The sequence below is a fragment of the Camelus dromedarius genome, chromosome 23 (genome assembly GCF_036321535.1).
Source record: "Camelus dromedarius isolate mCamDro1 chromosome 23, mCamDro1.pat, whole genome shotgun sequence".
NCBI classification, from domain to species: Eukaryota; Metazoa; Chordata; class Mammalia; order Artiodactyla; family Camelidae; genus Camelus; species Camelus dromedarius.
In genome coordinates, this window is record NC_087458.1 from 22,131,232 (window position 1) to 22,155,613 (window position 24,382).

Below are 24,382 nucleotides of genomic sequence, written 5' to 3' on the forward strand. Positions count from 1 at the left end.
TAGGTTTAGAATCAAATCCTAGAACAGTGGCTTATTCCTGACAAGTAGAGAGAGTTACCACAGAAGGGTCTTAGACTTGAAGAAATTCTTAAGGAAAATTATTAGTAACTAAATAATGATAAACAACTGAAAAATCATCAGAACAGCCCTGTGGTCTATCTGTGAAGAATTTAAAAGTAAAATAATTGTATAGTAACAGTAAGTTTTAGTAACGATGTTACTGAATGTGTACCTATGTGTTGATTTATTTTACATCTTAATCTTATTTTCATGTCCTGTTATTTTAAGTAGAAATGGAAAATTAGAATCATGCTAGAAATATGGCTAGAAAATGCAATAGTACTTAATAAATGGCTTTATAACTGCATCTCAACTTTTTACATTTGAAAAAAGCTAGTTTGCACATCTGGAGTCAGTATGGTAAGGCTGTTCACTTAGTAGGAGTTATCCTCTGTGCAAGTACAGAACTTGTCCAGAGGACACCGCTTGCTGTACAAGCCCAGCATTTTTTCTCACATATTCATTATTCACATGTTTGCTCGTAACGACAGTCCCTCAGTACAGGGAGTAAGAGAGAGCCCCTGAACTTGCCTTCTGTAAGCCTGGCTCAAAGCCAAGCCATGTTGCTTCTGCATCAAGGGAACTTCGGCAGGTCACTTACAATCACGGAAACTCAGATCACCCAATTAAGAAACAAACAAAAAATGCAAACCTCACATGGCTGTTGTAAGACTCAAACATAATACGTGTTTAACCCTTGTAAACCTGGAGCTCATACTGTCCATTTCAGAAAAAGCTGCATGGTTAGTTGAAGAAACACAATCCGGCAGCAAAAAGTAATTGAAAACAAATCCTTCCAATGCGTTAATGTTTTAAAAAACTCCGAAGAGGATCCAAGGACATAACACATCATACCGTCTATTTAAATTTCCTTTCTTCTTTTACTTACCCCTCTTATATCCCCAGCTTCCCCTAAGTACCTTGCTCAGTGATTGCTTAAATTTTCTTTCTATATCCAGCCTATAGCTGCTTTTTGTCGTCCCTATTCCTTCTCCCCAAGCCCACCCCTTTGTATACTTTTTATTATATAAATGGATTTTGCTACTCTCCCCGGGGAGAAGTATCCTCTTCTTTAATTGTGTGTGTGTGTGTGTGTTGTCTGCATGCTCAGGGTGGGCATTAGACCAGCTGGTAATTACAGGATTCTCTTTAGCGACTGGAGAAAAAAAAATGTAATTATTTTTATATGACATATATAAAAACACTTTTTCAAATGTCATACAATATTTCTTGTCAGGGGAGCCAAGCCTGTGCTATATATATGAAGGAGACGGGATATGTGAGCCTTTTGAGAAGGAAACCAGCATCATAGACTGTGGCCTCTATACTCCCAAAGGGTACCTGGATCAGTGGGCTAGCCAAGCTTATTCTTCTCATGAAGACAAGAAGTGTCCTGTTTCCTTGGTAACTGGAGAACCTCATTCCATGGTAAGTTAAGCCAGAAGAACAGAGTCAAGGCTAAACAAAATTGTGAAGTGATTCCCCCAGATGCTTAGTGTGACTTCCATTTTTCTCCTAACTCTGACACCAAATTTAGTTCTTACTGAACTCACAATAAGATCATGTTAAATGAGAAGCTTCTAGACTGGCGATTAAATCTTGTCTCCCACCCTCATCTCACTTACCCTCACTGGTTTTCATCTAGGAACCTTTGGCTATGCAATAGCTGGCTTCAGGATAACACAAAGGCATCTCAAAATTAACCTTATAATTGCACGTCCCAAAAATTATGCTTGGGCTTTGTATTTGGGATAATTTACTTTAAAAGAAGAAAAAGAAACAGTGAAGAGTCAGAATGCCTGGATGACATTACTGGATCTACCAGTATTATTATGATTATTACTGAAGTGAGGTTTGACCAGTCACCAAATCTCTCTGGGCCCTGATTTTCTCAAGTGTAAATTGGGTATAATAATACCTTTTGCATTTAACTCAATGGTTTATTACAAGGATTAAATGAAGGTAAAATATATATATTAAAGATCAAAGTACAATTTGAGTTAAAGAATTCTTATTGTTAAAGAAATTTTAGAGTTAGTACTAGAAACAAACCCATAGGTGTACAATTTTCCATGAATGTCTACCCAAATAAACAGCAGATCCTCTGAGGACTGACTTCTGTGAATTATAGTTAAATACTTAAAAGAAGATTAAGGGCTTTGGTTTTTGGATACTATCCTAGATGCTTCCATTGCCAAATAAACTCTGCCATTCGTCATAACAATAAGTAATACAGTCCTTTAAACAGAAGTAAGATTTAACTCTCTAGGTGTTTTAGGCCAGGATGAAATCATTGGATTTTAGCCTTGAGGAGACACCCCCAGGTGACTGAGGAACCAGCCAAGGTTGGTCCTCCAGTTCAAAGAGTTCGTCAAGGACCCAGGTGTCTTTGAGATTTCAGCTCGTTCCATCCTTGGCTTGCAGCTTCCTTTCTCATGCTCATAAAATGACCGTGACTCCTCCAGGCATGAAGTCATTATTCCAAGCAGGAAGAAGGGGAAGGTCAAAGGGAAACAGGTGCATGCTAGCTTAGTCTCTTCTTATTGGGAGAATGGCAGCTCTTCTGGAAGTCCAACACTATAGGCTTTTACCAACGTCTCATTGCTCAGATCCAGGTCACTTCATCATCCTTCATTGTAAGGGACCGTGAGGAGATGAGCATTTGGAGACACTCACCTTGAACAAAATTGGAGTTTGTTAATAAGAAAGAAAGGGAAATGAATATGGGTAGGCAACTAGCCATGCCTACCACACTCCTTCAACCAATTCTGGCATCTTTCTCACGAGCTCTGGAGCACAGTGACAGGAAACCAGGAAAGTTGGGAGATTCTGAGTTAGAAACAGCTCTCTAAGGTGGCTTTTAATCTAGCCTGTCTGTCTTCCCCCAGTGAAATGGGAGGAATTTCCTGGAGTTTCTCTTTCCTGGTTCCTTTACCCACCTGAATGCTTACTGGTTCCCTGGCTCAGTAGCCTCACTCCTGGGACTAGTGGATCCTGCATGGTAAGGATCTAACCATCATCCTGGACAGACTTCCCTGACTAATCCTGGGAGCTGTGCCAGGACTATTCTTTGAGCAAGATAACCTGGGTCAGCAGTGGGCTGAAAGTTGTCCTGTGTGTTCTTCTACCCTGGTAAGTTATACCTTGAGGCCAACAGAGAGCACTGAGATGTTCTACACTGGGAAAAGTTTTCTGCCAATGATGTGATCATTAAGGCATTCAGAAAAAGAGGAAAACTTTGGTTTTGAGCTGGAGTGTTTCATTGTCCTTACTTACCCCTCACCTTCCACATTTAATTTTTGGTTAAAATTGCATTTCAGATTTGCACATCACACCATCCAGGTTTACCAGAGCACCGTCCCCTTACTGGCTGGTTTCCCTGTGTCACCAGTCAAAATAGACCTCAGGATGAAGGGAGGAAGCAGCCAAAAGGTAGCCTGGAGAGAGAGGATGAGGTTTGGCTCAAAGTAAGTGGCCCAAATTTGTGTGTGTGTGTGTGTGTGTGTGTGTGTGTGTGAGACAGCTATGGCTAGATTGTGCACGTGTGTGGGTACGTGTGTGCGTAAATGATGCATTGGAATGGCTTCTCAGGAAATTCCCTTTTGTCATCTCAGTTTTTATATTTTGAATTTATTTTCATCTCTTTTTGAATGTTGGACTTTTCTTTGTAAGCAATCACTTTATCAAAGTATAATATACACACAAAAAAGTGTAAAAATCAGAAACGCATACATCAAAACTGTTTACAAAGTAAACATTCTCTCTACCCAACACACAGATCAAGAAACAAAACATTAACATCATCGCCAAAAGGCTCTCTTACTCCCCCTCTCCTTTATTGTCCTGCAGAGGTATCTACTATGTTTACTTCTATCCCCATAGATTACTTTGACCTGTTTGAATTTTATGTGAAAAACTTTGCAGTATGTACTCCTTGTGTCTTTCTTATTCAACATTCTGTTTGTGGGATTCATCCATGCTGCTTTCGCTTTTCTTAGCAGGAGTATTCTTCTTCATTGCTGTGTAGAATTCCAGTGCATGGATATACCATAATTTATTCATCCATATTGATGAACATTTGGGTTATCTCTCGTTTTTTCTCTATTGTATATTACAAATAGTTCTGCTATCAACATTTCCATACATTTCTTTGGTAAATGCATATAAACAGTTGGGTATATTCAGAACTGCAAGTTGGGCAGATTGACCACCTGTGTAGATAATCCCAAATGATTTTCCACTTGCTTGTACTAATTTATACTCCCACCAGAGGCTCATGAGTAGTCCAGTTGCTTTACATTTTCACCAATATTTGATATTTTAAGTCTTAATTTTAGTCGCTGTTGAAGATGTAAAGGTATCCTCCTGTGGTTTCAGTTTGCATTTACATGTTGGCTAACATGTTGGCTAATGAGATTGGGAGACTTTTATATGTAAATTGGCCATTTGTATATCTTTTTTCTTTTTTTACTGAAGGGCGTATTCAAGTCTTTTGCCCAAAGTTCTATTCGATTGTCTGTCATTTTCTTCTTAATTTATATGATTTCTTCACAACTTTCTGAATGTAAATCCTTTTCCAGTTGTATGTTATTTACTATTTCCCAACAGTCTGTAGCTTACTTTTTTTTTTTTGCTCTTAATGGTATCCTTATATGGATAGAGTTCTAAATTTTACTAAAATCCAATTTATCCTTCTTTTTATGGTTAGTGCTTTTTGTGTACTGTATTAAGAAATCTTTGCCTACCACAAAGATATACTTTCCTGTGTCATCTTTTAGAAATGTTACTGTTTTACCTTTCGTATGTAAGCATGCAATCTATCGGAATTTTAACGTATTGTATAAGGTAGGGATCAAGATTGATTTTTTCCCCCTAAATCTAGAACCATCATTACTCAAACTAAAATGTTCTTTTTCCCACTGTGCTGCACTGCCAACTTTGTTATAACTTACCACTGGCAATATGTGTGTGGAGGTCTGTGTATTGATTCTATATTTTGTTCTTCTGGTCTGAATGTCCTTCATCAATATTGTACTCTTAATTACTATACATTTTTGGTGAGTCTTAAAGTCATATCATGTAAGTCCTGAAACTTTGCTCCTTTTTTCCCCAGATTGTATTGGCGATTCTTGGTCCTTTGAATTTCCATATAAATTTTGAAATCAGCTTCAGTTTTCACACATGGAAAAAAAAAACCTGATCCAATTTTGATTGGGATTTTATTGAATCTCTAAGTCAATTTGGGGAGAGTTTTCTTTTTAAAATACTGAGTCCTCTAACATATTCTTTGAGATATTTAAATCTTTAATTTCTCTTAATGTTTTATAGTTTTCTGAGAAAAAGGGGATTGAATTTTAGCAAATGCTTTTTCTTCATTCATTGAGACGGTAGTGTTATTTCCCCCTTTGTTCTGCCACTGTCTTGATTTATTTTGATAAATGTTTAAATGTTAAACCAATGCTAGATCCTAGGGAAAAAATAACAACTTGGAGGAAATGTGTAATACTTTGTCAATACTTTTGGATCCTACTTTTGAATATTTCAAGTGTTTTTTTTTAATCTATATTTATTATAGCTTAGTTTCTACATTAAAAAAAATTTACTATTTTGTCAGGTTTTATGATGAAGGCTAACTTTGACTCCTAAAAGTAAGTTTCCTTTTCCCCAGTTATGTGGAATATTTTGTGTAAGGTTTGTGTTAATTTTGGAGGTATTCATCAATGAAGCTATCTGAGTCTGGTGTTTTCTTTGAGGAAAATATTTAAATATATGTTAAAATTTTTAAATGAATGTTGAAGAATTTGGGTTTCCTATCTCTTCTAAGAACTATTTTGGTTAAGTTCAGTTTTTCTTCAAGTAATTTGTCCATTTTTTCCTAAAATTCTGAATTAATTGGCATTAAGTTTTTCATAATGTTCTCTTACTTCATTTGTAATATTTTCACAATCTCCAGGACATTTTTTTCACTTATGCTATTGTTAATTTTTGGCTTCTTTGTTTTATTTTTTTGTTCAGTCAGTCTTGCTAAAGATTTATCAACTTTATTAATCTATTATTAATGTTTTATAGAACCAACCAAAAAAGATATATGTGTGTATATGTATATTCTTATATATATATACATAAACATAAAAAAGAATGAAATAATGAAAATAGCATAATGTGTGCTCTTATTTTCATTATTTTCTTCCTTTTATGTTTACATTAAATTTGCTCTTTTTCTAATAACTTGAGATGATGCTTGGATAATTAATTTTTAGCTTCTTTCTTTTTTATATATACGTTAAGGACTGTAAGTTTCCTTCTAAGTATGACGTTAGCAACACGCTACAAATTTCACATGTCTCATTTCTGTTAATCAAACATATTTTCTAATTTTTATTTGATTACTTTTTTGATCCCAGAGTTATATATAAGTGTGCTGATTAACTTCCAAACATTTATGTATTTTCTGGTTATGTTTCTGTTTTTGATTTATAGCTAGAGTCCCCTGTGATCAAAGATTATATTTTGTATGGTTTCAAACTTTTTGTAATTTGTTGACCCTTGAATTATGAAACAGCATATGGTTAAATACTGAGAAATATTACATGTACTTTGAAAGAAATGCATAGTCTGGAATTGAAATTGTTGGATACAGCATTTTATATATTTAGCATAGATCAAGTTCATCTATTATGTTGTTCCTATCATATATATACAATATATATACATGTTTTTCCTGATATTTTGCATACTGTTTCCATCAATTACTGACAGGTATGTGTTAGACTTTCTTATAATAATCTTGGATTTGTCTCTTTCTCTTTTATTTTTGTCAGTTTTTGATATATCCATTCTGAGGCTATGTTATTAAATATGCAGGTAATTCTCACTTTGCAGTATGGGACCACAAAATGACCATGTATCCTGAAACTGCGAAGTAAACTAAATAATCAATGGCAAAAATTACCGTTGTTACATGACCTCTGAAAATTTTTGTCACAATATTAAAAACTCTTATTTTGAGTAACACATGTGAAAGGAAATGAAAAAAAATAGTAAACTTTAGTTCATTATAATTTAAAACATTACAAACATAGAGAATTAAAGTGTTTAATTTCTTTGTTAAAAAAAAAACTACCAAGTGTAGTTTGAACAGTGCCTGCCTTTTTTTTTTTTGCATCATATGACTTATATTACAAAGCAAGCAGTTTTTCTGTGCCTTTGTGAATTATCACATTCCTTTCTAAGTTTGATCAGCTTCCAGTATGTTATAGTACTTTGCACTTTCAATGCTATGAAATATCTCTAAGAGTTCTTTGTATGTGATTTTTTCCTTGACATTATTCCGTCTGGGACATCTTCATCCTTTTTGTCACCACTGCTTTTCTCATTTATGTTAATAATTTCACTTTCACCAAGTTCCTCTGGCTGCATATCCAGAGTCTCAAACAGCAGCAACATCAATATTCCCACACTCAGTTATTTCATCTATAACTCTGTTTACCTTTAATTCAAATTTCACCTCCAGCATTATAATTTTTTTTTCTTTGCTGCACTTTCCTCCTTGCCGGCAGATCCCCTCTTTTGATTATCCATGTTTGTAAAATGTAGTTAAAATGTCAGTGGGAGACAAGGCAGCACAACTGCACAGTGACCAATCAATGACAGACATTGAAAGGAGCGATGTAATTGGTCACTGATCATGACTTTATTTGTTATTTACATGATGTGTGGATGGAAGGACTATTACGAGGCTTGTACTTTCTGCAGTTACAATGTCGTGCTAACTGAAGTTTGTGTTCTGTTATTGGGATTCTGGTGCTGCATAACTAAGCTGAGATAACTGGTATTTGTGCACATGGAAACTATGTAAAGCAACTACTGTCAGTATATAGTTTTAGAATTTTTATATCTTCCTGGTGGATTCTCTCTTTTAACAATAAGAAATGTCTGTCTTTATCTGTTAAGAATATTTCTTGCTATATTGTAAACTTCATCTGCTTTTAGTATAGCTGTACCTTTTTGTTTATGTTTGCCTATTGCTGCTTCTTCCATCCTATTACTTTTCATATTTATGTGCAATTATATTTAATATGCTGCTTGAAATCAACATATATATGTATATGTGTATATATGTGTGTGTGTGTATATATACACACAATCTTAAATTCTCTATTTTCTGATTGTAGTATTTAGTCCAATTATATTTAGTGTAATTAATGAAGCTTTTGTTTTATCTACCAACATACTATTTGTAATTCACTTGGTCCACATGTTCTCTGTTTTTTTCTATTTCTTGCTCTTTTTAGATTAAATAAGTAGTTTTATTACTTGATTTCCCATTCTGTTAGTTTGTTAGTTATACTTTTATTTTATTCTGTATCTTTGTTACCCTAGAGACTGCAGTGTGTTTCCTTACCTGGTTAGAGTCTGCTGTGGATTAGCACTCTCACAATTTCATAATCAGTGGGTACCTTAGAATGCCTCATCTCTATTTTCTGTTTCCTGGGTTTTTAAAGTTACTATGATTTAGAATTACCTAATATTACTGCCTCCAGTTCTCTTTAGTCCTACATTTCTATGCTTTTCTCATTTTTATTTAGCTTGAAGAAATCCATTTATTATCATTTTTTAACGTGAATCTGCTGGCAATAAATTCAGTTTTGGTAAAGTTGAAAATATCTTTATTTGACATGTATTTTCAAAGGGTATATTTGCTTAATAGAATTTGAGGTGGTCAGTTGTTGTTTCCATCAGTTTAAAGGTGTAATTCCATTGCCTTTTTACCTAGATACTTTCTTTTTAAAGTTAGCTGTACATCTGATATATATTACTTTGAAGGCAATGTCTTTTATTCTCTAGTGCTTTTAACACAATCTCCTTGTCTTCAACAGTTTTACTATAATGTTCCTAAGCTGGTTTTCCTTTGCATATATCTGGTTAAGGGTTTGTCAAAACCTGTGGCTTAATTTCTTTACCTGCCCATCTTTCTTTGAACACCAAATTACATACATCTGAGCTTTTTGCTGCTTATTTTTGTTCCTTTTCTCCGTGTTCTATTTTCCATTCATTTTTCCTCCAGGCTGCAGTCTGATTATTTAACACTGACATATCTTCCTTTTAGACTAATCCCAACTTTTACAGCATATAATTACTTGTTAAAATATTTATTAAATTAATAATTTCAGTCATTGTATTTTTAATTCTAGAATACTTGATTAATTTTTTCTATAGGTTCTCATTTTCTTTTAAATTCTCCATCCTATATTTTATTTAAAAGTATATATTGATCACAATCATTTTAAATTCTGTGTCTGATAGCACCAATATCTTGGTGACCTGAGATCTGTTCATGTTGTTTTTTTAAAAATTTTTCATTAATTTAGGCATATCTACTATCATACTGAATAATGTCTTAACTGAATATGAGAAACTGAAAGAATTGGATGGGCTCTGGCTAACAGTATCTTCCTTTCAAGATGATTTACTTTTTAAAAAACAAATATATATATAATAAGATTTGGGAAAGAGCAACTTAATCTAATCAGTGCTTAAATGCAGAAGCTTGTGCTTCTGTATTAATGGGCCCAGACATATTTCATATTTCCTTTCCTCTTAAGGCCTAGTCCTGCAAGGGTCTCAACTAAAAGCTTGTATCAGGCCTTCCACCTTGATAGTCTCTGAAGCGCAGTTTCTATTTCCTCAACAGTATGTGTCTGCTGAAAGTTCTGCTTAACGTTCTGGCCTTTCATCTGCCAATTTCTGCCTAGCGTCGTACACTCTTCTTCTGCTTAGCTTAGAAGTTGAAAATCATCTCAGTGGCAATAATGACACAGCATGTTAGGTAGGTTACCTTTGATGTAGTTTCTCTCTTGTTGAGTCTCTTCAGTCCTGACTGCCTTGGTTGCTCTTAAATGCTTTCAAACTTTTCTTTTTGTTTACTTTATTCATATTTTTTAATTGTCCTTATCAGTTGTACGTGTCCTACTCTAAGTTACTTCATCATAACTGAAAGCAGAAATCTCCAATTGGAATTTTTAATGTATGTATATTTTCGAGATCTGCACTCTGTCCTTATTACAAGTAATATAGGAGTAATATTACTTGTGTGAGAAAAAAATCACGAATATCATTGGAAGTTAATATATAAAAATATAACAAAAATTTAGTTTTCACAAATCCACATAATACCAAATAAATTAGGAAGTGATTAAAAAATATTAGCTAGGTAAGTTTTATTCCAAAGTTTTCTGAGGACTGAAGGATTTCTAACTCTTTATTATTCCTTTTATTTTACTTTAATCTTGATTTGCTACACAGTATGATTTGTATGCAATGGATTAGAGACAAATTTATTGCGCAAGTGAGAAACAACTGTACTGGAAAACATTAGCCTTGAAAATATCTTTCCAAAATATTTTCTTTACTAACATGCTACTTGCCCAACAAAATTTCTATCATTTTAGTCCATATTTACTAAGGTAGCTTATCTCTGTTAGTTTTCCTTACTGTTATTATTATTATCATTATCATTATTATTATTATTATTATTATTATTATTATTATTATTATTATTATTATTATTATTATTATTTAAATCTTGGGTCAATAGACCAAAATTTGAGAACTTTCTCTTACATAGCATAAAATGTGGATTCTTTGTATTGTTTACAATAATAAGCACATTTTAAAGCCATTTACAGTTTACAATGTGCATTCTCACACATTTTTTTATTTGATCCCCATAATAGCCCTGTGAGTTTGGCAAAGTAGGTGTTTTCCTGTTTTACAGATGAGGAAAATAAGGATCAAAGACTCGAAGCACTTTTTCTACATCACCCAAGAATAAGAGTAAACCTGAAGTTCAAGCTCATGCCTCTTGACTCTAATCCCAAGTTTATTCCTTTACACTATATTGCCTCATTCAGTCAACATTCATTATGCACCTGCGATATGCCAAACCCAGAAATAAGCACTGGGGATAAACAGGGAAATATGACATGAGCAAGAAAACAAGTTAAAACATATGTGGAATTGGAAGAAAAGTTTTTCTGTCTTCTTTTGTTGGATTTCTTCTAAATTCTTCAAAGACGATATATTTGTGGATCTAGTCCATAGGATTTATTAAGTGCATATTGTAAACTCTAAGGGCCATTAGGGGATAGAGAAAGAAACAGAAGGCATGAGCCTGTCCAGAAAGTGCTTTGACTCTAAGCAATATAGACAACAAGTGAAGCAATCTGAGAAGCAGACATTCAACAAAGTACTTATTATTTGGTTTCACAAGGAGCCCATCTACATATGCAAAATCATATGTTCACATTTATTTCCATGGCTGGTCTATAATGCCTCCAGTTTAGAATGGTCCCACTCAGGCTGGACTGGTTAGCAGTCCTAACAGGAACCACCACATGGTCATAGTGTTTTAAATACCGAGGTCCTCCTCCACATTAGTTATAAATTGCAGACCACTGCCTGGAAGCCCTCGGTACCTAAAGCCCAAAGTCTGTTAATCATAATTTCTTCCCTTTCTTTGTTTAGGTTCAACTAGCCAAACACTGCATATGAATCTTTAACAGAATAGGCAATGCATATTTAATTGATTGGATTTCAAAGATGAGAATCCCAAAAACCAGGCACTAAAGAGGAGGCGATAGAAACATATTTATTGAGACTTATTCTGGTCCAGATATCTTATTATCAATTGTCATACGAATTTTTATCAGGTATATGATTTTTCTGATTCTAAAAGTGATTATCTGAAAACTCATTTAAGATACATAGTAGAGGTACAGATAGGATTCAGATTCAGATCCAGCTTATTCCAAAGCCCATGGTTTTTCCTCTATACGGAGGGTTGGAAAACATTTTCTGTAAAGAGCCAGATAACAAATGTTTTAGGGTATGTGGCCCATAGTCTCTTCGCACTGCTGTTGTGGAGCAGAATAAAAGCCACTGTAGACAATACATAAATGGATGAGCATGACTGTGTGCTGATAAAATCATACTTATGAACCCCAAGATTCAAATTTCATACAATTTTCACATTATTCACATTATTTTTCTTTGAGTTTTTTTCAACCATTTGAAAACGCAAAAGCCATTCTTAGCTCACAAAACAGACAAAAGCAAGCAGTGGATCAGATTTGGTCCATGGACTGTAGTGTGCTGACCTCTGCTCTGTTATCTAGTTTCCAGTTAACGCTAAAGGTATTTATGAACATTTGTCTTATTTCCACACGATGACAATATTCACTGTTAATTCTACTCAATAAACATTGCCTAAAATGAACAAAAACATTGTCCTGTAGAGGAATTCGATGATGAGTGCGTAACCATCTTCACCCTTAAGTTATATACACCTCAGTGGGCATGTTTACGTAACTACCGTAGAAGACGAAATGTTATAAGTCATATGCTACAGATAGAGTAAAGTGTAAAATAGACTCAAAAGGACCTGCAGACTGATTATAGACATAGGAAGATAGAACTAAGCCTCATCTCAGACTGAATTTCCCCATTATCTCATCTTCCACACTCATTGTACCACACACAGCACACATGCACACACACGCACACATTCTAGGATTTAGAAATTTTAGTCATAACAGATTGCTTTCAGTGCTGGAAAACACCAAGGTTTTTACACTTCCATAACCTTTTAGGTAAGGAATTCATGTGTTTCCTTCTTAGTAAGTGCTTTCTCCACTTTGTCTTTCCAAAAAACGCGTACTCAATCTTCTAAGATTTGACTCAAGGACCACTTCTCTTGTAAGGTGTAGACTTCCCTGAGCTTCTCTCCCAAGCCCTACTTAGTATGTATAATTAATCTCTTCCTTCTATGACTCCTCAATAAACATTTCTGTCATAGTTTCTATACACTTTATTCTGTCTCTCTTGTTTCTGTCTCTCCATCTCATAAACTGTAAGGATCTTGCAGACCACGTCTGGTCCTGGTTGTATGAACACAGACCTGCCTGTTGTGATGTTTAAAATGTTTGGTGATCGCATGAATAAACGATGGGAATGTCAGGTCTTAGTCTTGGCAATCAAGAGCATATTGATAATACTGCTTATGACACAGAGCAGAGGCGGGTAGGTAGGACGGTGGGCTTGGCTAGATTGAAAAGGGGAGGTGACAAAGGCCAGAAATAGGGGTAAACCACCTCTTCCTGCAAAACTTTTTAAAAGATGGACTGTAGTTTAAGTGGAAACCACATCAAAAAGAATCTTCAAAGATGGGGAGAACTGGTCATTTTCTTTGGTTGTGGCAGGCTGGATTCTTTAGGAAGCAGATTCTGAGATGAAACTCAGTATGCAAGATGTTTGCTAAGGAGTGGCTATCAGATGCTAAGGACAAAGATAACTATATCTATTGGTACTTTTAGAGCTTTGCTACTCAAAGTATGGTTGGCCTCCAAAAGCATCAGTTTTACCTGAGAGCTAGATAGAAACACAGAATCTCAGATCTACTAAATCAGAATCTGCATTTTAATTTGATTCTCAGGTGATCGGTATGTACCTTAAGGCTTGAGGAGTACTGCTTTAGAGGATTGTTATTTCAGAACTCAGTTAAATGACTGATGTTCAAAATGTTGCCTCTAATTTATCAAGTGAAAATTCAGTTAAATACAGGATCTTCTTTTTAAAAGGAAAGAAAATGTCATAATACATACTGGAATTATTTCTGTATATATGATTGAAAAGTCTAAAAAGTTCTTCCTTTTCAAAGTAAATTTTTCTCTTTGGAAAATTAACCTATGGATTCCTGCAGTCCCTGGGAATCAAAAAAAAAAAAAGCAAAAGATGACTATGTATATATGATTTTCATTTTTAATCAAAAACTAGTGTAGTTCATTGAAAAAAAAGAACTTTATCTCCCTATGGCTAAACAGTTTCTCCTCAGAGTAAAGGGCTCATTTTCCATTTTCCCATCTGATTGCTACTAATCTAACTTTATTTTTTTTTAACATGGAAGCTTTTTCAGGCCCTAGATATGACAACTTAGCAAACTCCAAGTTTCATAAATAATTGGAATGACAATTTTTTCCCCCAGAAGGGAAACTTTGGCCCTGCAGTGCATCCTTCATCCCCTCACTTAAACATTCTTGCTCCCAAGAGAACCTTCTTTATCTGTATTTCATAATACATTTTCTCATTCTCAGACTTTGTCTTAAGTGGAATTTCCCCAGGATTCACATTCTGAGAAGAAGATTTGCATGCAGAAAGTTTATGGAGAACTTTCCTTGGAATCAACATCTGTGGGCGAGTTAAAGAAGTGGGGGGTGGGCAGAGGGGGGAGTGGAGCTAGGAAGCAGCTGCGTAAAGGTGTCAGCATCCTGTGGGGAACTGGGATGGCTCTTCAGCGTTGTCCCTCCTTGTGCACCACTCATTCCTATCAGAAGGCCACTAGACATGGGTTTCTCCTTCCCCCTTACTACAGGAGAGTAGCATGGCATTGTGGAGGGTTTTTTTCTCTGAGGGAGATTCCTTGAAAAAGACTTGATGTGAACTGAATGATCAGCCATGAAGAGGGGGTTTGGGTGGAGCACCACAGTATCCACTACAGCTTTGCTTTTGCCTCTTTCTGATCCGCCTTCTGAGTCTCACAAGCTGTTCTGACACAAAGTCTCTGCAGACTTAGCCCTGGTGTCTAACACCACAGATGAGGAGATGCTATTAGGAGTTGAGCCAATGAGGTGATTCTTATCTGAATCCTTCCACCGATTTGCCAAATCATACATTGTCAGATATCTTCTCCTGGATGGCAGTGGTCATAATGGAGGTTTCCTCTTCCTTTCATAAAATGACAAGTGGACCTCACTCTTCAGAAAAGGAACCACAAAAGCACATGGTTTTTATAACCTTACTTGTGCTCTGAAGGAGTAACACAGTGAATCAGCTGGGTTTTGACCAACACCAAGAGAAATAGGGGACTGGACATGGGAGGGAAGTCAAATCAGGTTCAAAACTCTTTCCACATTTTGACTCACATCCTCAAGTGTTGAGGCCACCAAGACTGCTCAGAGACAAGAGGCTAGTTGGCTCACACCTTCCCTTCATCTGTTAGATTTGGACTTCAGGTAAGATACCTTGAAACCTTGAGAGTTAAGCTCTCCCGTCAAATTCCTTAAGTTTACATAGACAGCAATATTATTAGGGAGAACCACATAAAATTGCCAGTATTTGATGGTTTCTCACCTACCAAAAAACCATGTGGTTCAACCAATAGTATAAGAGTCCTTAATCTAATTTCTGTTGACCCTAACTGGACTATGAATGGTTTTCAGAGGGTTCTCTTAGCTCCCTGAAATAGTATAATGCTTTTATACCTGTCTTCATGCGACTTCATTTTTTGTGGGGAGAAAGGGCACACATGTCAACAAATTTTCTAAGAAAGTTGTAATTTTTTTCTCACTCCAAATTAAGACCCATAGGACAGTCAAAAGAATACAGAACTTAAAGTCAGAAAACCCAGATTCCTACCTGTCTAACATTCAGCTAGAGGAAGTCACTTAAGCTCTCAAAATCCTCCTTTCCACTTCTATAATATAACCTTTGTATCTTGGTGATATTTTGGCACAAAAATGTCTAATAGGAACAAAAAACCCAATGAGTTTAGTGGAGTCTCTAGCAACGCATGTGATCATGTTTGGCAAACTGGAAAATGCTATACAAACAGAAAGTAGTGTGTGTACACTTTCTCCTGTTCAAGGGCCTTCCCTTCTTCTCTGGAATCAGGAAGTGCCATAGATGAATGAAGATGGAAAGGCACACACACACAAAATAACATCTCAGTAACTAACCAAAAGCATTTTAAAACCTCAGGGAAGATTCTTTTCAAGTTTGTGGTATGGTTTCAGGGTCTGCTGTCCAGGGACCACCACAAAGGATGACCTGGACTTTGAAATGCTTGGTTTATGAGTCTATTAAGTGTGTCTGTACCCAGCAGGCAGATTGAAGACGCATTTCTTAAACCTAAACAGTTCTGCACTATGGAAACATTCTTTCAGTCTTGCCCCTCACCAGTGGCCAGAAGTTAGACTGGCAGTTAATATGCAGGCTTTCGGTGGAAAGCTGAGCGTGTGGGACTGGTTTTCCACTTCTGTCAGTCAGCCAGTTTCTCTCTCTCTCTCTCTCTCTGTCTCTCTCTCTCTCCCTCCAATCTTATATTTTCTCTGATTCAAAGTATTCCGTGATAGATTCACTGATCTAATTTCACTGGCAATCACTCTATCTTTAGACCATTCCTCAACCTGAGAATCAACTGCTTTTCTAGAAGGTGTTGACTCCTTTCTGATATCTAGCTATAGTATATCTTCTGCATAAAAGCCAGGTTCAAATTAATTTTATATTGCCTGTGAAATACATGGATGCCATCTCCTTGTTAAATAATAAAGCATTAGAGACAAAGCTAATAGACTCCTTGACGTAGCCCCTTGGACTTTTCTCTCAGTGCATGCCTGGTGCTCATTTCAGATCTGAGTCGTCGCCAAGGAGATGCATCAGGTATGCTTTGTCCTGAAGGGGACGGCTGTTCACGTAACGCATCTGGTGTGGTGATGAAAGAAGTGTCGAACCTGTATTGGCAAAGGTGGTGTCGGGATAGAACGAGCCGAGCTTCATGTTGCCTAATTTTCTGCCCCAGCCACTACCTAGTTTAACATCCAGGAACATAAAATTCATTACTTATTTCATGTGAAGTAAAAATAACCTAGACCATTGCATATATAAAGATTATATATATAATATACATTAATATATTATATATATTAAAATAGCTGTGACTTGGCTGTGGAAAGAGCAACTTTTAAAAATACCATCTTTGTTCAAGTGAGGAATGCACTTGTACTGTTCTAATTATGCTGCTAATTCTAGAAGTTTCTTTGTCCGTTTGTACAGCAGAAGTAGGTTTTTAATAAATGTACATTGAATTGAATTTTCTGAAAATTCTATTCAAAGAGTTATGTACGCAAAATGTATTTTTTTATCATTCCTGTTTATAAGGTAGAGCTTCAAATATTGCCAGTTCCTGTGGAAGCAGAACCTGGGGTACCATTTCACGTCCACTTGTGCCATTTTAAAGGAGCACATGTGAAATATTTTAGCCTATAAATTTCAGAAAAGCACAATGCTCTATGTACCAAAACACATGGCTGTAGTTTTAATATTAAAAAATTTATTCTTTACTCTTATCTTCCTGTAGTTTGAACAGAGTGAAAAATAATTTCTTCTTAGAAATGAGAATTATTGAACGTAAAGTCCGTACTCGATAAAAGGCACTGTCCTATGTGCTTTCACACGGTTTCATTTAGTCTTCGTGGGAACCACGTGAGAAGAGGTAGTTTGTCAGTTTCTCAGACGTGTGGAAGAGGAAATCCAGGCTCAGAGAGGAGAGATGGACTGTGCAGATTTACCCAGCTAGTAAAGACGGAGCTAAGCATTAAACCCAGGGTTCTGCCTGGCCAGCCCTCCTTCAGGAATGGTGAACTCACTCGATTCCCTTTACCATGGCTCAGATTCGTTATACGTGTACGTGCAGATTCAAACCAGTCTCTGCTTTTGAGGTTCCAACAGTTGCATGAGAGAGTTTGTATTTCCCTTGCGTTTAGTTGCTACTGTGGGGCAGACTGGGTATTTAGATGAGAATGAAGTCTGGCTGCCTCTCCTGTGTCACTGTGAGAGGAAATGCCCAAGACTTGGCACCCCGTACCTTGATCAAACCCTTGTCTCTTTTTGATTTGTGTATCCCAGCGTTCCTCTCCTGTGTCTCACCTGTGGTTTTCCTACTTAAGCCATGGCCTGGAAATCCCGGCATAACCACTTCCCACAAATCAAGGCACAGAGACACTGCCACCAGGAGCAGGCTTGCAGGTTCAAAGTGATTTGGGATTCAAAGACCCTTAGAGCAAGGAGATGCAAAACGAGTTGGAAGTTTTGGGCACGGGCCCTCGGGACGGAGAAATCCACACCGTGAGGCCTAGTAATTAGTTTCAGGTGGGTGGTGTCTTTGTTGGGACCCAGCAGAGACTGGGAAAACTGAGCTCTCCTGTTCCTTGTGGAAGCTACCCCACTCTTCGAGTCTGAGGCCTGTTGGGGTAAAGCCACCAGGTACTTGTTTGGAGTCTGTCTGTTGCTGGCTCAGGAAACAACCCAGCACTTTCTTCCAATACTCAGGTCTCTTTTGTGGTGTATGAAAAGGAAGAGGTTGTGGGAGACCCCAGGGGACTTTGATGTCAGTGGGGGCTGGAGTTGAGGGCTTTGCATTCGGCTCCTGGTTCCCTTATGGTGTGTTTCATGTCTAGCCCTCATTCAGCCAGGGACAAAGGGCCTCGTATTGCAAGCTGTAACCTATGGGTCTGGATACTTCTTAGATTATAAAGAAATATTTATTACTTCAAAGAGGGAAAATGAAAAGGGGGGAAAAAGAGACTGTAAAAGGAGGGTGTGGCTGGTCTTTCCCTCAAAGGAGGCGAGAAAGAAGGCAGAGTTGTGCTATGCTGACCGCTGAAAATCATAAAATCACCCTAATTAAGCCAGCCGTGCAAATGGACACTCTATAAACACACCACCAAGGCTCAGGGAAAGTCAGTCTGCGGACAAGGAAGAATTCTCGTTAAAATGGAAAACATGTTTTACTCTCCTGCTCCCCATTTTAAGAAAAGGCCTCTACCATTAGATGTTGGACCCTGCTCTGACACTGAGGGCGGTTTTTCTTCTGGGGCTTTGTCCCTTTCAGAGCCTGATAAAAAGCTAGAGAGATACACACAGAATGTTGTAAGGTCCGGCACCAGATTCTAATCATGCAGCAAACATGCAGCAGCAGGGAAGGTTAGCAACAACTCTTGACAGAAATGAAGAATAATGCTGCGCTACAGGAAGTACAGCAGAGGAAGACTTTACTACATCAAATAATTTCAATGTGGAAAATAAACTCTCCAGGTCCCCCCCCACCACCACAATCTCTAAGACGTTTTCTTTTATATTAAAGGATTCCGAAGGACGAAACTTCCATGGTTTACTGTGAAGGACTGTTTCATTGTTAATTAGTCTAACCATCTAGGGGTATTTCTTATAAGTAACTGAATTTTCTGGTGCCTCCCTGTTGCCCTCTTTTCCAGCCATGGGGAAGGTGTGCTTGGGGACCTTAGTCTCAGAAGCAGCAGCCTGCAGTAGCCTCTTCCTTATGTCATCGTTCAAATGCTAAGTGACGGCTTCTGATACAAATTTGAGCGAGAGGCAGGAAGGTGGGGAAGGATAATTAGCTCTGCCAGTTCAGAACGAAGTGATAGCTTGGTGGTCATCTTGTCCACTTCTCTCACTTTGGAGATAGGGAGCTATGTGGTGGATGGCTGTCTCCAGCAATGTTCTCTTTGAGTGATCTTTTGAAGTCATTTAAAGAAAGATTCAGATTAAAAAAAAAAAAAAAGAATCAGTGGAAGTAAAAAGTCTCAGAAAAAGGTGAGCAGTTCCATACCTGAAAGTTATCCTCTTTCCAGCCAATTCAGACTTTTGGGGTGACACTGGCATCCTTCTGTGCCCACTGCATCTCATCTGTAAGGGAGAAGGGAGCTCTCTATACATGGCACGTCACTTGAGAAGTATAAAAAAAGTGTGGCACGTGCCTTGATGCCCAGTGGGAATAATGGCTCATCCATATATGTTCTTATGCCTAGGTTTGTTTCAATAGACCAGGAGTGGCCACAGCAATTTTCATTTTCTTGACATCTGATGGCCTGGTACCTGGGGGACATCAGCGGTCAACAGTGACCCTCCACCTGACTGATGTCAGTGGAAACAGCCATTCTCTTGGTGAGTCTGATAATTACCCCTTTACGGGCACTAGAGGACAGTCGGATAGGCCCAGGAATCAGCGTAAGGTCTGTCTCTGATATGTTTGGGACCTTGCCTACCTCACGCAGCTAATGAGAAGAGAAAATGAATACTAGATACGTAAACTTGGTGCTACATGAATGGCTTAAAATACTGTTCATTTCCTTGTTTCTCTCCAGGAACCTATGAACTGTCATGCCAGCATAACCCACTGGTTATCAATGTAACCCATCCCTCGCATGTCCTCTCCCACCACACCGCCTCAGCGCTGCTGAATTTCTCATCCCCGTTGGTGGGCATCTCAGCGGTGGCTCTAAGGACCTCCTCCCACATAAGTCCTCCAGCTCCCAATAGCTGCACCCCAGAGCACCAGGGGCAGAACCGTCAGGGACAGAGGTACAGAACCCCCCTTTCTTCCCTTTCCTCTTTCTTTTTCTTGTGACATGCTGCTGTCATTTTCACACATGCCGTTGTGTATATAGTGGGTGTTTGTTCAGCAGCTAAAAATGGTCTGAGAACTGCTGAAAAGGTAGAAGAAGCAAGCAAAGGACGATTCGTAGGAGGCTCACTTGCGTTTCATATTTTGCTCTTCTTTCCTTAGCTGAGAATAATTTTTATGTAAATATTTATCATCTTTACAAGGTCTTCAAATCTTTTTTACATATAAAACCACTGCCTTCAAATCAACACTGTTACATAAACTGCCAAAAACTCAATGCTCCCTAAGCAACGTATGTTTTTCCACTTGTTCCCTCCTGGACCGCGTATCTAGCAAGTTTAACAATTAGTTTCTAAGACATGTCATCTAATCAGTTAAGCTTACTGTGGAAATCGGGACTACACTGGCTACGTGTGGCTTTCTGTGGACATCTGCGAATGTCATCACGTAGACAGGATGGATTTGCTTTGCTGGATTCTCAGCCACAGCCGGTAGAGGAACTGTATGGACTTCACAGCGATGGTGTGCCCAGGCTTGGCGCTGATGGGGCAAGGAGCAAGCCAGACATGATAATCTGTGCTGCCGTTGGGCTGGACTCATTCTATGAGTGGTCTAATCGACTGAATGGGACTGCAGGTAACAGGGTTTGTTCCCTCAAGGAGTGAGGTGTCAGGCAGTTGGGATCCTAGTCACAAAATCTGGGGTTCTGGACAGTGCTCCATCACCAGGGAGGAACTCCGATGCCACCATGCCCAACCTAGGTATCCCAGAAACCCAGCCTTGATTAGGGACTAGAGGTAGAGGGAACTAGTATAGTATATTAGTTATCTTTCTCTGTATAGCAAATTATATCAAAATCTAGTGGCTTATCACGATTTCTGTTGGTGAGGAATTTGGATGCAACTCAGCTTGGTGCTTCTGGCTAAAAGTCTTCTAAGAGGTTGCCGTCAGCTGTTGACCAAGGTTTCAGGAGCCTCAAGGCTCAAGTGGAGCTGGAAATTCACTTCTAAGCTCATTGATGTGGCTTTTGGCAAGCCTCAGGAGATTGGCGTCCAAACTCATATAGGTGCCAATCAAACTCATAGAGGTGCCGGTGGTGGGCACACTCACATAGGCATGGCTAGGTTCCTTGTCAAGTGGCCTTCTCTGTAAACTGCACGAGTGTCCTTGTAACATGGAGGCTAATAATCCAAGCAAGCAAGCAAGCAAGAAAGGAAGGAAGGAAGGGAAAGAAAGAAAAAGGAAGGAAGAAAGGAAGGGAAAGAAAGAAAAAGGAAGGAAGGAAGGAAGGAAGGAAGGAAGGAAGGAAGGAAGGAAGGAAGGAAGGAAGGAAGGAAGAAGGGAGGGAGGAAGGAAGGAAGAAAGGAAGGGAGGAAGGAAGGAAGGAAGGGAGGAAGGAAGGAAGAAAGGAAGGGAGGAAGGAAGGAAGGAAGGAAAAGAAAGAAAGGAAAGAAAGAAAGAAAGAAAGAGAAAGAGAGAGAGAAAGAAAGAAAGAAAGAAAGAAAGAAAGAAAGAAAGAAAGGAAAAGAAAAGAAAGAAAAAGAAAGAAAGAAAGAAGAGAAAAGAAAGAAGCCAATCTTTTTATAACAAGATGTTGGAATTGACAATGCATTACTTCCAGCATATTCTGTTCATTAGAAATGAGATAATCTGTCCAGCCCATACTCAAGGGGAGGGATCTACATCAGGGCACGAATTATGAGAGACCATCTACCACCTACAGTAATAGTATTTTTTGTTAACTGAGCACTAACTATGTGCCAGGCCTTGCAGCAAGTGCTAGGAATGGGGAGAGTCTGGGTGATGGGCGTTGCAGCATTAGCTCAGTCCATCTGCAACTTCTAAGTCTTCCTGAGCAAACATCTTCAAATATTAATTCAAGAATGTAGACTATTAAATTAACATTGTTTACTAGAAGTATTGCCTCTTTCTCGTGTGTTTTCCAATTATTTTCTCTCCTGGCTCTTACCTCTGGCCTCAAGCCATGCAGAATTTCTTTTAGGTCCCTGACACATGTGTTCTTGATGAGCCTCATATCTTTGCACATAATGTTCCTACTTTCTTGAATGGTGTCCAGTACTTCTCAACTTTCACTCACACTTTGACCATCAGGATTCACCTTCTTCTGTGAAGTTTTAGCAAACTCCCTCCTTGTTTCTATAGGACATTGCACACAACCCTACACTCTACAAAAGCAGTGGGTGGTAACTATGTATTTACTTGATTCTATTTCCCACCAAACCCTGAGCTCCCTACAGTAGGAATTCCATTCAGTACCTCTCAGTACCGATTAGAGGCCCTGGCACAAAAGAGGTGTCAGAAACTGTACATTAAACGACAGTTACAGACTTTATCTCAAAATCCTCCTTAGACCAGAAATGAACAAGCAAACCAAAAAAGAAGTCACAGTCTCGCTAGACCTGAGGGACAAGAACTCCCCTCACTGTCACAGCTGTGAAGTTCTGACAAAGAAGTTGATTAATTATGATCACTGTGGCGAGTTCTTCACTTACTTTCATTTGGCCCTGTAGGAAAAACAAGTTTTATATGCATGCATGCAAACCAGTAGAAATAGAATATGATCCTCCAGTTTACACAGAGTCTATCTGGAATGCATAAGCATTTCCAAACCACATGTGACTGACAGGAGCCGTGCAAATTGGCTTTTCCTTCTCGGCCAGCAAATAAGTGCAATATAGTAATACGCAGGGAACCTAAGTGATCCCATATATTTTCTCTGTGAGCAGATTTAAAATCTGAGTCCCTATGTATTCTCAAAGAATAGAATTCTTTTTGCATCTTTGTATCAATCACAATTGTAAATGTAGATAGACCATAATACGAAACCCTCAAATTCTGGGCATAGTGAGAGCGATTCCTGGCTACCTCCTTCTTACCCCTTATGACCTGAATTCCATTAATACTGAAATGGGCAAGGCAGAGCTGACAGATGCCTGGCAGTGGAAGATGTGTTATCCATTATGCATTTAACCATTAAGGACTGGTGGCCTGTCTTGTGACACTGCATCTTTAAACCAGCCTGACTGGCCCACAGGCTGATGCTTGAAGGCCAGTAGCCCCACATCTGGCTCTCCAGGGACATTCCTGATCCTTACCCTGGACCCTTCGGCTCTGATCGCTCTCTTCGTCTTGTTTCCCATTCTGCTGTGATGGCAGCACAGCTTCTGACCCTTTGGGCTTAGTCTACTGATAATGAACCCCTTAGTCTTGAAAACCAAGTTTAGTGTTCCTGGTTTTGGTCACCAGTGCCAAGTAAGAGCTTACTTCATTCTTGCTCTCTGGCTATTTCCTGACCTAGCCACGTGGAGGAAAGGTCCTGCATATCCTGCCACGGTATCCCGTGAGCTGGAGTGTCAGGCAGATCCTCAACCATCCCAAGATTGTATTGATGGCCTTGGGAAGTGGGAGCCATCTTTTTGATTAATGCAGTGGGATTTTTGAATGCATCCAAGATATACTCCAGGCACTAATGGGTTAATTTGCCTAAGTGAATGGATTAGCTGGCAGATAATCAGGATTCATATCATCTGCTTTGGAAATTCGAAAGACCAAGTCTAGAAGAATTTACTAATAGGCAAGATTTGCTGATGGGCATGTGGTTTCTCCTCCAGCAGAATTTTATTTTTTCAGTCATATGAATGCTGTAAAAACCTTGGTTGTAACTTCTCTGACCCTACCTGATGGGATATCCATCAGATGCCCCAGTGTTGGATCTTCTGAAAATGGAGGACATCATCTCTTTTTCCAGGGCATGGGCTGATGACAGTGGGTGAAATTTTTGACTTCTCATTTGTAGCATTTGTACTTCCCTTCCTACTGGTTTTTCTACCTACCTGCTCTGCGAAAGGTTGAGAATGCAGTGTGACCTTCCAAGCAATTGTGCTTTTTTCAATTTCTCCTTGTACTTCAAACAGTTCTGGTTTTGGTAATTTCATGTTACATAATTAGGTGTGAGTGCTTGTGACTTTTATCTTTACTAGGACCGTATCTCTTGCCAACCCTTTTGCCCCTTTAAATGCTTTTGGCTTTGTATTATGCTTTGTC

General features: G+C 38.2%; 1 protein-coding gene across 1 annotated transcript in view; it reads left to right on the plus strand.

Annotated features, from left to right (window-relative positions):
• Positions 1–24,382, plus strand: part of PAPPA2 (pappalysin 2) — a 244,170-nt gene that overhangs the window by 126,438 nt on the left and 93,350 nt on the right. Inside the window, exons 10-13 of the mRNA XM_010992885.3 lie at positions 1,298–1,488; positions 3,381–3,527; positions 19,722–19,857; positions 20,058–20,274. Coding sequence (XP_010991187.2) covers positions 1,298–1,488; positions 3,381–3,527; positions 19,722–19,857; positions 20,058–20,274 — 691 coding nt within the window. The remainder of the gene's footprint in view (positions 1–1,297; positions 1,489–3,380; positions 3,528–19,721; positions 19,858–20,057; positions 20,275–24,382) is intronic.